The sequence below is a fragment of the Boleophthalmus pectinirostris genome, unplaced genomic scaffold, assembly GCF_026225935.1.
Source record: "Boleophthalmus pectinirostris isolate CB_2022bp ecotype Guang Dong unplaced genomic scaffold, ASM2622593v1 HiC_scaffold_11, whole genome shotgun sequence".
NCBI classification, from domain to species: domain Eukaryota; kingdom Metazoa; phylum Chordata; class Actinopteri; order Gobiiformes; family Gobiidae; genus Boleophthalmus; species Boleophthalmus pectinirostris.
This window is the reverse complement of record NW_026570994.1, coordinates 19571654-19585358: the sequence shown is the minus strand read 5'-3', so window position 1 is coordinate 19585358 and position 13705 is coordinate 19571654. Positions and strand designations below refer to the sequence as shown.

General features: G+C 43.1%; 1 protein-coding gene across 4 annotated transcripts in view; it reads left to right on the top strand.

Annotated features, from left to right (window-relative positions):
* The window catches only part of LOC110161073 (peripheral plasma membrane protein CASK), a 98717-nt gene that overhangs the window by 22556 nt on the left and 62456 nt on the right, over nucleotides 1-13705 (top strand). For all 4 annotated transcript variants that reach the window (XM_055165983.1, XM_055165997.1, XM_055166001.1 and 1 more), the window contains exons 4-6: nucleotides 10396-10501; nucleotides 12315-12392; nucleotides 12487-12559. In XM_055165983.1, the coding sequence (XP_055021958.1) occupies nucleotides 10396-10501; nucleotides 12315-12392; nucleotides 12487-12559 (257 nt within the window). The remainder of the gene's footprint in view (nucleotides 1-10395; nucleotides 10502-12314; nucleotides 12393-12486; nucleotides 12560-13705) is intronic.

Below are 13705 nucleotides of genomic sequence, written 5' to 3'. Positions count from 1 at the left end.
TCAAAAGTCCTGGCCGTAGTTGATCCTAAAGAGGCCGATACAGACACGACTTTGACTTAAAAGTTCAATTTTTTAATAAATATACACAAAAATGCCAAAATAAGACCAAGGATAGAGATACACTTCAGTGAAAAACAAATCTTAAATTGTCGCCGTGATACTAAAAGTCTACAAAGTCTACAAGGTTTGTGAGTTAATATGAAAAACGGCCATTTTACTCGTCAAAACAGTGAAAATATCAACAAAACTGGAGCTCTTACACAAAATAATTAAGTAAAATATACCTAAAAATACTCTTGGCAATATATCGATACAGCAGCCCATGATATCGATACTGTATCATCAAATTAAGTGTGGATTTTCCAGGCTAAAGAGAGACCAGAATTCCTTCCCAAAGCGTGTCTAGTGTGGCTGTTATTAGGTCAGTCATACATTTCTCTTAAGCGTGTTCATTGAGCAAAGCGCCCCGTGTTTTTAGCTGATTAGCCTTCTGCGTTAATCCTGTTGTAGCACGGTGCCCTCGTCTGAACTGTGCCTAATCTGCGTGTTTGTTTTGGTCACATTTGGCACCGCAGATGGGCGGAGTTAAGCGAATCAGGGCACGAGAGCAAAGGGTCAGTTGCACCGTTTGTCAGGTTTATTTAACGCTAAACCTACCTTCAAATCAGATCAAGTATCGATGCTGAAAAAGTTCCGCTGACAGGACAGAAATGAAGCTTTCCCGAGTGTGTTTAGAATGATTTTGAGCTGTTTCAGAATAAGTTTGAGGGGATTGTACGCCCATGGACCACTGAGGATTACACAGATATTAGGACAAATGGGAATAGAAAAGACAGTACTGTGATTTAATGTTGAAAATCATGTTCTATTGTCTAAAAAAAGAGTGAAACTAAACTAAGGCTGGGTGTTGTTAAGAAGTTCAGGGTTCCCACGGTCATGGAAATTTTGGAAAAGTTTTGGAATCTGAGGACCTGTTTACACGAGAAAAAGAAAAAACAGCAAAATATTTGATCAGAAATGCGTTTCATTTAGACGGTGACGCCGTTTTGGGGCTTAAAAACGCAAAAATCTGAAACCACCTCCAGAGTGGAAAAGTTGAATTTGCTTCGTCGTAAAGTTTCTGTCTACACTGCCCAAGACGCAAAACTCTGGTCACATCTGGTCACATCGCGTACACGTTTACGTCACTTACAAACAGTTCACAGAAACAAACACGTCGGATGGCGTGCATGCATACACGATCGAATTCCACACACTTTTGCGTCACCGTATGCACGCAGATTTCCTCCCGAAACCACTCATCTAAACGCGAAATAAAAAGTGAAGACGCGACGCCGCTTTTGCGTCTTCTGTTCAGACCGTCGTCATATAAACGAAGCCTTATCGTATCTCTTTCACGCAACTACATCGTTCTGTTAAGTTCTCGTGAGACTATTATGATTATTTTCGAACATCTGCACCTTTTGTTTAAAAGAGACGACAATAAATGCACTGACAGGATTATGAATGTTCAAAAACTATAATCCCAAACCATAAGGTGAGTGAAAAGAGTTAACATTTCATATTTAGTTCTAAAAGTCTGATCAATTGTACACGTGTAGGTGCTGTAAAGTCATGGAAAACTTTTGAAATTTTGTCAGTGAAAAAGAGTAGAAACCCTGGAAGATGCCGACACAATAATACCTCGATACACTGAGTTTTCGATTCGATATGATTCAGTACGATATATTTCCAGTTGATTTGATATGATTAAATAAAAAATAAAGGCTAAATCGTGGTCTTTGTTAAACCACTTTTTGTGCAAAGTTCATATGAAACACAAACATTTTAATCATCAAAACAGTGAAAATGACAAATGTGTCGCATAAACAAGTTTCCTTCCTCTGAACAAGCAACAAAACTGTAGCTGTAACAAAATAATTTAGCAAAATACACCAAAAAATCCTCTTGGTGATATATCGATACAGCAGCTCATGATATCATCACATTAAACTATATGATATATCGATATTTTGATATTTTTGCACACCCCTAGTGATAACTCAAATGTATAAATTGTAAAAAATGGAAATACAGCGGTTTATCACAAGATCAGGTCAAGTTATTTTACGTTTTGATTTGCTTTTTGTCGTCTTTTACTTGGCGTGACTCGTTCTCTTGCCCATTGATTTAGACCGAACAGATCCGCTCCGGCGTGAACCAATGAAAACTCAGCCGCGTCGACTCCCTCCCGTCCCCGAGCCCGGTGATTTACAGATATTTTGGTCCCTTTCCCCCGGCGCCGCTCGAGGTAAAATGGTGGTCTCTCTGAGCTGGAGCCGGTTCTGTTCGGACCATCTGTGGATCCACAGCGAGACACAAACGCGAGCCAAGAGCAGCGGGACATGGAAACTACAACAGGAGACAGAAAGAAAAAGAGAGGGAGAGGAGAGGAGGGAGAGGAGAGAGAGAGAGTAGAGGAGAGAGGGAGAGGAGAGAGAAAGATAGGAGAAGAGGGAGACAGGGGGAGAGAGCAAGAGAGATGAGGAGAAGAGAGGGGAAGGAGGGAGAGGAGGAGAAGAGAGAGAATAGGAGAGGAGAGAGAGATTGGAGAAGAGGGAGAGAGGAGGTGAGAGAGATGAGGAGAAGAGAGGGGAAGGAGGGAGAGGAGGAGAAGAGAGAGAATAGGTGAGGAGAGAGAGATTGGAGAAGACGGAGAGAGGAGGCGAGAGAGATGAGGAGAGAGAGGGGATGAGAGAGTGAGAAGGAGAAAAGACAGAGAGGAGGGAGAGAGAGGAGGCCAGAGAAAGACAGGATGAGAGAGCGAGAAGGAGAGAGGACAGAGAAGAGAGAAAGAAGGAGGCGAGAGAGAGGGGGGAAAAGGCCAGAGAAAGAGAGGATGAATGAGAGTGTGAGAAGGAGAAAGGACAGAGAGGAGAGAGGAGAAAAGAGAGAGAGGAGGCCAGAGAAAGAGAGGATGAGAGAAGAGAGAGAAGGAAAGAGCGAGGAAGAAAGAGAGAGGAGGAGAAGGAAAAGGCCAGAAAAAGAGAGGATGAGACAGAGAGACGAGAGAGAGGAGGGAAAGAGGGTAAAAGAGAGAGAGAGAGAGAGGAGAGAGAGAAGAGAGAGAGGAGAAGAGGTCCAGAAAAAGAGAGGATGAGACAGAGAGACGAGAGAGAGGAGGGAAAGAGGGTAAAAGAGAGAGAGAAGGGGAGAGAGAGAGAGGAGGAGCAAGAAAAGGTCCAGAGAAAGAGAGGATGAGAGAGTGAGAAGGAGAAAGGACAGAGAGGAGAGAGAAGGAAAGAGAAAGAGGAGGGAGAGAGAGGAGGCCAGAGAAAGAGAGGATGAGGAAGGATAGAGGAAAGAGAAAAGGAGGAGAGAGAAGGAAAGAGTGTGGACGAAAGAGAGAGAGAGGAGGAGAAAGAAAAGCCCAGAAAAAGAGAGGATGAGAGAGAGAGAAGGAGAAGAGAGAGAGAGAGAGTGGAGGAAAGAGAGGGAGAGGAGGAGAGAGCAAAGGCCAGAGAAAGAGAAGATGAGAGAGAGAGAGGAGGACAGAGAAGAGAGAGAGAGAAGGAGAGAAAGAGAGAGAGATGAGGGCAGAGAGAAGGTGAGAGAGGAAGAGGACAGAGAGAAGAGAGGAGAAAGGAGGAGGATGCTCTGCTCCACCTTGTGATGTCATGCAGCGGTAGCAAAAGCCTCTCTCCTGATCGACTCTTTGGTTTCACGCTCCAGTCTCCAGATACAGTCCCCGGTTACAGATTCACCGCTGTAACCGCAGACCTCGATGAGCCTCATTTGACTGGAGCCGAACGCTGTGATTGACACTTCCTCAGTCTATTTCTTTCCTCAGTCTCTGGGAGCTGGGAACAGACTGATAAAAATACAGAGAGATGTCCGTCGATACAACAGGGGAATAAAAAATCTGGCATCATTTCCTAAATCGGAAAAAGCTCTCTTTGTGTCTGCCCTGAGCCCCAAAGGTCAAAGTTCATCTGAGAATGGCTTCACAAAGAGCACATTGAGGTTTGAAGATGCCAACGGAAATGAATCATGAACACTGTACTGTGGCAGAGTGGTTAGCCCGTCCACTGTATAAAGAAGAAGAAGAATTATGTACAGTTTGTAGATTTGTCTGACCTGATAAAATGTGCTCTGGTAATGCTGGATTTTTTAAAGATGCACCGTGTAAATTTTCTGTTGGAGGTTATACGCCACGAGGGCTGGGCATCGTTCAGAAGTTACTGATACGATACATATCTCGATACCGTGAGCTTACGATTCAATAGGATTCAATACATATATATTTAAATTTGATTTGATACGGTTCAATTAAAAATAAAGTTTAAATCATGACTGTGATACTAAAAGTCTTTGTTAAATCACTTCTTGTGCAAAGTTCATATGAAACACAAACATTTTAATCAACAAAAACAGTGACTATATAAATTAATTTCCTTCCTCTGAACAAGCAACAAAACTGTAGCGCTGTAACAAAATCTATCCATTTTCTTCCGATTATCCGGGGCCGGGTTGTGGGGCATCAGTCTAAGCAGGGACTCCCAGACTTCCTTCACCCCAGACACTTCTCCAGCTCCTTCAGGGGGACCCCAAGGTGTTCCCAGGCCAACCCAGAGACATTGTCCCTCCAGCGTGTCCTGGGTCTTCCCTTCTGGTGGTACATGCCCGGAACACCTTTCAAGGAAGGCACCCAGGAGGAACAAATGCCCGAGCCTTAGCTGATTCTCTCGACGTGGAGGAGCAGCGGCTCTACTCCGAGCTCCTCACTTTATCTCTAAAGGGCCGTCCACACCAAGAGCCCGGTCCCGCTCTTTTCCTGAAACAATGTCAGACCAGACTGAGAGAAACTTTATTGTTTTTATGACATAAAAACATCAGTGGAGGAGATCGGGTCGACGACTGGGGAGTATATATATTTATACTTCACTAATGACACTGGATCAGTCCTGGTCTAGTCCTGGTCTAGTCCTTGTTTAGTCCCGGTCTAATCCTGGTTTAGTCTCGGTCTAGTGTTGGTCTAGTCCTTGTTTAGTCCTGGTCTAGTCCTGGTCTAGTCCTGGTTTAGTCCTGGTTTAGTCCTGGTCCGGTTCTGGTGTAGTCCTTGCGAGCTGCTCGGTGATTGTGGTGTATATATTTATTCTCCGTTCATGTTTGTGGTTCTCGCTCTGGTTCTCGGGTTTTTCTTCCTGATAATAACGTCGCTGCATCTCTGGATACTTGTCCCTGATTGGTTGACGCGCCGCGTCTGACGCCAAAAGTTCAGCATTTTCAACTTCTTGACGCTGACGCCTTGGACGCGCGTCCACATAGACTTTATATAGAAACTGGACGCTTTGACGCTTTGGTGTGAACGACCCTTAAGGGGGCGCCCAGCCACCCTGCAGAGGAAACTCATTTTGGACGCTTGCATCTGCGATCTCGTCCTTTCGGTCATTATCTAAAGCTCATGACCATGGGTGAGGGTAAAAAAAAATACTCTTGGCGATATATCGAGCAGCCCCCAATATCGATACTGTATCATCACATTAAAAAAAAAAAGATATATTGATATTTCACCAGGCCAAGTTACAGGTCAGATTTGTGGATGTGTTAAAAACAGAATAATATGAAGTAATAACAAATAATAACAAACAAATACAGGATTATTCAGAATAAAACAGGAGATTTAGTTGTTGTTTTTGTTGTTGAAGTTTTCTAATTGCGTCCATTCAAACTCAGATTAAACAGTGATCAGTGTTGGGGAAAAAAAAAGTTACGTAACGCGGCTTTAAAGAGTCGGGAGCAGTAGTGGAGGCAGTGGCAGTAGTTTTATAGTAAATAGTCTGGGTTATGTAATTTGTAATTTTGGAGCGCGCTCAGTAGAGTCGCCTCACCGCTCCTCTGTCGGACACTGGACTCCATTGTTACGCTCAAGAACCTCCTCTGATCAAACAAACGGAATACTGACGCTCTGTGACGGAGGACAGGAAAGACAGAGAGAGAGACGGAGGAGAGAAAGACAGTGAAACATAAAAGAAGGAAAGAGAGGGAGTGATGGAGAGAAAAAGCGAGGAGAGACATGGGGAGAGAAAGACAAAAAGGGAAGAGAAAGAGACAAAACAGAGAGAGGGAGAGAGAGCAGAAACAAGGGAGAGAAGAGATGGAGAAAGACAGTGAAAAAGAGGAGAAAGAAAAGGGGACAAGGAGGAGAAGAGAGAGAGTGATGGAGAAAGAAAGAGAGAAGAGAAATGGGGAGAGAAAGACATAAAGGGAAGAGAAAGAAATGAGAGAGAGAGAGAGTGGGGGGGTAGGAGAGAGGGAGAAGGAGAGAAAGACAGTGAAAAAGGGAAGAGAAAGGGACAGAAGAGAGAGAAAGGGGGGATAGGAGAGAGAACAGAAACAAGGGAGAGAAGAGAGGGAGAAAGACAGTCAAAAAGAGGAGAGAGTAAAGGGTAGAAGGAGAGGAAGAGAGTGAGTGAGAAAGAGAAAAAGGGAGGACATATATGGTTGAGAAAGACCGAAAGACACAGGAGAGAGGGAGAAAGAGGGTAAAGAAAGGAGAGAGAGAAAGAGAAATGGGTGAGAAAGACATAGGAAGAGAGAAAGGGTAAAGAAGGGGGTAAAAGAGTGAGAAACGGATGAGAAAGAGATAAAAAGAGAGAGGGTAAAGAAGGGAGCAGGAGAGAGAAATGGGTGAGAAAGAGATAGAAAGAGAGAGAGAGTAAAGAAGGGAGCAGGAGAGAAAAACAGGGGTGAGAAAGAAATAGAGAGGGGGAGAGGGTAAAGAAGAGAGCATAAGAGAGGGAAAGGGGTGAAGAAGAGATAGAAAGATTAAACAGACCAAAAGAGGAGGAGAGATACAGGAGAGGGGGTAGGGGTTGAATGGAGAGAAAGAGAGAGAAAAAGGAGATAGAGTCAGACAGACAGAACGAGAAAGAAAGAGAGAGAAAGACAGACAGAAAGAGAGTAAGGAGAGAGAAGGAGAGGAGATGGACAGAAAGACGGATGATGGGGTGGAGCATTACAGGAGAGAGGAGAGAGAAAAACAGACAGACAGAGGAGAGAGACGGAGAGGAGAGGGAGAATGAAAAGAGAAAGACATCACAGAGAGAGAGAGAGAGAGAGGAGCAGTGTTTTTTATTGTTGTGTAAGAAAAAAAGCAGTCACGATTTGAGCGGAGAGAGGATAGAGGACAGAGGACAGAGGAGAGAGGAGAGAGGAGAGAGGAAGAGGAGAGAGGACAGAGGAGAGAGGACAGAGGAAAGAGGAGAGAGGAGAGAGGAGAGAGGAAAGAGGAAAGAGGAGAGAGGAAAGAGGAGAGAGGAAAGAGGAGAGAGGAAAGAGGAGAGAGGAAAGAGGACAGAGGAGAGAGGAAAGAGGAGAGAGGAAAGAGGAGAGAGGACAGAGGAGAAAGGAGAGAGGACAGAGGAGAGAGGAAAGAGGAGAGAGGAAAGAGGACAGAGGAGAGAGGAAAGAGGAGAAAGGAAAGAGGACAGAGGAGAGAGGAAAGAGGAGAGAGGAGAGAGGACAGAGGACAGAGGAGAGAGGAGAGAGGACAGAGAGAGGAGAGAGGACAGAGGAGAGGACAGAGGAGAGAGGAGAGAGGACAGAGGAGAGAGGACAGAGGAGAGAGGACAGAGAGGAGAGAGGACAGAGGAGAGAGGACAGAGGACAGAGAGAGAGAGAGAGAGGAGAGAGAGGACAGAGGAGAGAGGACAGAGGACAGAGGAGAGAGGACAGAGGACAGAGAGAGGACAGAGGACAGAGGAGAGAGGACAGAGGAGAGAGGACAGAGGACAGAGGAGAGGACAGAGGAGAGGAGAGAGGACAGAGAGAGGACAGAGGAGAGAGGACAGAGAGAGGAGAGAGGACAGAGGAGAGAGGACGAGAGGACAGAGGAGAGAGGACAGAGGAGAGAGGACAGAGGAGAGAGGACAGAGGAGAGAGGACAGAGAGAGGAGAGAGGACAGAGGAGAGAGGACAGAGGAGAGAGGACAGAGGAGAGAGGACAGAGAGGAGAGAGGACAGAGGAGAGAGGACAGAGGACAGAGGACAGAGAGAGGAGAGAGGACAGAGGAGAGAGGACAGAGGAGAGAGGACAGAGGAGAGAGGACAGAGGAGAGAGGACAGAGAGGACAGAGGAGAGAGGACAGAGGACAGAGGAGAGAGGAGAGAGGAGGACAGAGGAGAGAGGACAGAGAGGAGAGAGGACAGAGAGAGAGAGAGGACAGAGGAGAGAGGAGAGAGGACAGAGGAGAGAGGACAGAGGAGAGAGGACAGAGGACAGAGGAGAGACAGAGGACAGAGGAGAGAGGACAGAGGAGAGAGGACAGAGAGAGACAGAGGACAGAGAGGAGGACAGAGAGGACGAGAGGAGAGAGGACAGAGGACAGAGGAGAGAGGACAGAGGAGAGAGGAGAGAGGAGAGAGGACAGAGGAGAGAGGACAGAGGAGAGAGGACAGAGGACAGAGGAGAGACAGAGGAGAGAGGACAGAGGAGAGAGGACAGAGGAGAGAGGACAGAGGAGAGAGGACAGAGGAGAGAGGACAGAGGAGAGAGGACAGAGGACAGAGGAGAGAGGACAGAGGAGAGAGGACAGAGGAGAGAGGACAGAGGAGAGAGGAGAGAGGACAGAGGAGAGAGGACAGAGGACAGAGGACAGAGGAGAGAGGACAGAGGAGAGAGGACAGAGGAGAGAGGACAGAGGACAGAGGAGAGAGGACAGAGGAGAGAGAGGACAGAGGAGAGAGAGAGGACAGAGGACAGAGGACAGAGGAGAGAGGACAGAGGACAGAGGAGAGAGGAGAGAGAGAGGACAGAGGAGAGAGGAGCTCATGTACAGATGGGAAACTGGAAAATGTGAAGAAGATTAACAAGTGTTAAAACTATTGTGTTTTATGTTTCAACTGTTACAAACTGTTTCAGCGTTTGATAAATGCTCATTTGGTAAAAATCAGCTGTATAGTACTAGAGACTGTAGTTGTCGTAGCAGTAATTGTAGTAGTAGTAGTAGTAGTAGTAGTAGTAGTAGTAGTAGTAGTAGTAGTAGTAGTAGTAGTAATAGTAGCAGTTGCAGTAGTAGTAGCATTAATAGTAGCAGTAGATGCAGTAGTAGTGCAGTAGCAGTAGGAGTAGCAGTAATAGTAGCAGTTGCAGTAGTAGTAGTAGTAGCAGCAGTAGCAGTAGCAGTAGTAGTAGTAGTAGTAGTAGTAGCAGTAGCAGTTGCAGTAGCAGTTGCAGTAGTCACAGTAGTAGTAGTACCAATTGCAGTGCAGTTGCAGTAGCAGTAGTAGTAGTAGCAGTAGTAGCAGTAGTAGTAGTAGCAGTAGCAGTAGCAGTTGCAGTAGTAGTACTAGTAGCGGCAGTTGCAGTAGCTGTAGTAGTAGGCGTAGTAGTAGTAGTAGCAGTTGCAGTAGTAGTAGTGCAGTAACAGTAGCAGCAGTAGTAGTAGTAGTCGTAGTAGCAGCAGTCGCAGTATCATATTTTAATTAATCAGAAGCTGTTCAGTAAAAACATGTGGTTTTGCGCCGACAGAAATGTTTGGAGAAAGAAATCTCACTTTTGAAAATTTTAAATGGCAGTAATTAAGTCTGTCTTGTTTTTGTTCAGGAAATTAAGACTGAAAGGCATTTTTTACTCTCTTATAATTGGACAAAGCAAAATACAAAATTGTGTTTGATCAGAGAGGAAAAAAAAAAAAGTATATATATATTTTTTTGTCATATTGCCCAGATTTACTTTAAAATAACTTTACTGTTTAATAGTGTCTTTAGAGTGCAACTACATTATTAATGTTTTTTTTTTTTTTATTATTTGTTCTTTTACTATTTACTTTGTTTCTCATAACTATTTTTATTCCTGTTAGAAAACTTTGTGCAAATTGGAGATATTAAAAAAAGTGTGACTAGTGCTAATTATGCATTTTCGATATCCAAAAATTCTTGCTCACCCTGATTGTTCTGTAGTATTTAGGACATGCTTTTGGCTCCCTCTGCTGGTCAAAATATAGAATAGCATATATTATAGCTGTAGTGTAGAGTGCTTAATCATTTCATCATTTAAACAATCATAGAAAGCTTAATCATTTTATTGTGATAACTTTTTTTTTTCTTAGATTTGTGATTCATGTTTTAATAAGAGGATTCTGTTTAAAGTTCAGAAGAATTGACAAAAAGACTGAAATCTAAATTGAAACCTAAACAAAAATCGCATTTCAGGACATGTTTGTACAGATTTAAACTACAGGATCAGCTGTTTTTATTCAGAGTAATGCAGAGAAAATTATGGAACTTCAAAAATTACAGCTTTTGTGATTTGTTAACTGCCCAATTCGGACTGTGATTTTGATTAAATTGCGATTAATCCTCTAGAACTAAATCTAACTCTACATTTCCCTGCGTTTGTGTTTGTGTTTCCAGATCTGAAGAGAGAAGCGAGTATCTGCCACATGCTGAAACACCCTCACATCGTGGAGCTGCTGGAGACGTACAGCTCAGATGGGATGCTCTACATGGTCTTTGAATTGTGAGTTTTTAAGATAATCTCTGTTTCATATTAAAGGTCTTAAATTACTCCACAAAACTGACTCTTGTGAGCTTTAAGTCGTGTTATAATGTTGTCACCTGCTCAAAAACAGACCTGGAGTTGTGTTTTGTTTCATTTACTTTACTTTATTGAGAAATTCTAGATTATTAGACTGTAAGGATGTAACAATAACCAAAATATCACGGTATCGTATCGTCAAAAGTCTCACAATAATCTCGTGGACTGTCACAATATATAGAATTAAATGTTCCTTTGCGTAAATGCATGGTTTTACAGTAGCATTGGCTTATAAACATCGGGAACTATTTATGCTGTGATAAATTTCAGCGCAAACAGCATGAAGAAATATGTTTTTTACTTGAATTCTTGGGATTATGACGGAAATAATTAGGGATGTAACAATAACCGAAATATCGTGATATCGTGTCATCCAAGTTCTCACAATAATATCGTGAACATCATAATATATTGAATTATAAGTCTCTTTGCTTAAATTAAGAGTTATAGGCAAGTTTCATTGTTGACAAAAGCGTGCGTTGCATGCTGGGAATTATTTTGGTCGGCGGCAAGAAACACTAATTCAACATGACGGACGGAGCGAGAAAGCACGTAAAGAGTATTGATCCCGGATATTTATCCACTCTAACGGCAGAGGACCCAAGACCATTTGACCAGAAATTGGTCATAAGCATCGACGGACGCCAAATCACCCTTTTCAACCCCGACAAAAGGTGGAACCAAACCAAATTTCTGGTCAGAATCTCCAAATACCTGGACAAATATTCACTTGGGCGATATCCACAATGACTTGGTGGAAACTCCTGGGCCATTCACAGCAGAAAAGATGAAAACCTCCAAGAGTCTCGATGTGTCGTTGAACTTGTTGGAGTCCACGGTTTGTTAGGATCTTCTACGTTTGCTCTGCGGATGTTTGAAAGCCGTTTAATTCGCTCAGAATACGAAAAAGACATTTTCCTTCTTCCGTGCTTCTATTTGTGCATCCGATAATGCAGCAGGAATTTACCATTATCGGGGATAAATACACGAGGTTACGCACTGTGTTTGACGCTACCGTGTTTCTTGCCTCCGACCAAAATATTTCCCAGCATGCAACGCGGGCTTTTAATAACAATGACGTCAGCTGAAACTCGCCTATAACTAAAAAACACAGAGGGAACTACATAGACCATGATCCTTTGCTCCATGTCAGTGCAGACTACAAGAAGAAATAACAGTTCTAAGCACTTTTAAGTCTTAGTTCTTTGGAGTAAGTCTTGTCAAGGCGTTTTAAGAGGAAAAAGTAGCATATTAACAGTTTTGTTCGAAGCTTCCACAAAATGTTGCATTTAAAAAATCGAAAAAATTCATGCCAAAATCTTGTCAAAGTATTTTAAAAGCAAAAAAGTTTCCCAGCCTCTTCAAAATATCGCAATAAATATCGTACTGTGAGACGCACATCGTGATAATATCGTACCGAGAGATTCAGATATTGTTACATCTCTATTAGAATATCTATATTTCCACAACTCAAAATGCTCTGCTCCACCTTGTGATGTCATGAAGTGGTAGTTTTCAAGTCAACAGCTCTATCTCTTATCTTTTATTCACTAAAAATGAAGAAAGAATCAAACAAAACACAACTCCGGGTCTGTTTGTGATGAGGAAACAGCATAAATACAAAACATAAATCAGAAAATAGTGTAATATGGACTTTTTTATAGCTTTTATTATATTATTTTTATTTTTATTACCTGTTTATTCAGTGAGTAAATTCCGTCTCTTCTCTCCTCAGTATGGACGGGGCAGACTTGTGTTTTGAGATCGTGAAGAGGGCAGACGCGGGGTTCGTGTACAGTGAAGCAGTGGCCAGGTAATGAGCTTTATTTAAAATGTTAAGATTAATTTAATGATGTTTAATTCAGTAAATCACGTTTGTGTTCGTTTCACGGTTTTCATTTTCACAGTCATTACATGAGACAGATCTTAGAGGCTCTACGGTACTGCCACGACAACAACGTGATCCACCGGGACGTCAAGGTGAGACACTGGACCAGGACTGGACCAGGACTGAACAGGGATTAAACCAGGACTGGACCAGGACTAAACTAGGGACTAAGCCATGACTAAACCATGACTAAGACAGGACTAAAGCAGGACTCAACCACGACTGAACCAGGACTGAAGCAGGACAAAACTAGGACTAGAGCAGAACTAAAGGACGATTAAACTGGGACTGAACTAGGACTGAACCAAGAACTAAACCAGGTCTAAACCAGGACTGAACCAGGACTAAACTAGGGACTAAGCCATGACTAAAGCAGGACTAAAGCAGGACTAAAGCAGGACTAAAGCAGGACTAACGCAGGACTAAAACAGGGACTGAACCAGGACTAAAGCAGGACTAAAGCAGGACTAAAGCAGGACTAAAGCAGGACTAAAGCAGGACTGAACCAGGGACTGAACCAGGACTAAAGCAGGACTAAAGCAGGACTAAAGCAGGACTAAAGCAGGACTGAACCAGGGACTGAACCAGGGACTGAAAGCAGGACTAAAGCAGGACTAAAGCAGGACTAAAGCAGGACTGAACCAGGGACTGAACCAGGACTAAAGCAGGACTAAAGCAGGACTAAAGCAGGACTAAAGCAGGACTGAACCAGGGACTGAACCAGGACTGATCGAGGACTAAAGCAAGACTAAAAGAGGACTGAACCAGGGACTGAACCAGTTCTAAACCTGGGACTAAACCAGGACTAAAAATCATGGACTAAATCAGGTCAGAAAACTGAACCAGGACCTCAACCAGGGGCTAAACCAGGAACTAAACCAGGAACTTGACCAGGACTGAACCAGGACTGAACCAGGGACTATGCCAGTTAATTTTGTAAAATATTCTGTGACGAGTTTAGTTGTATTCACTTTTATGAAATGTACTTCGATACTTAAAATATCAGATGATGAGACACAGAAACATTTTTTTTCAGTATAACTTTATTTATTTTACATACTTACACAATAAACTGTTTGTTAGTAGTTGGTATTTACAAAAATATATTAGTAGATAAAATATGAAGTTACAAAGTAGTTCTCCACTAAACTAGCTGCCACTAAACTGCTCTTTGTTATAACACTGTAGTAGGAACAAACCAGGACCATTTTACGCTTAATATTGTTTTTTTTTATCAC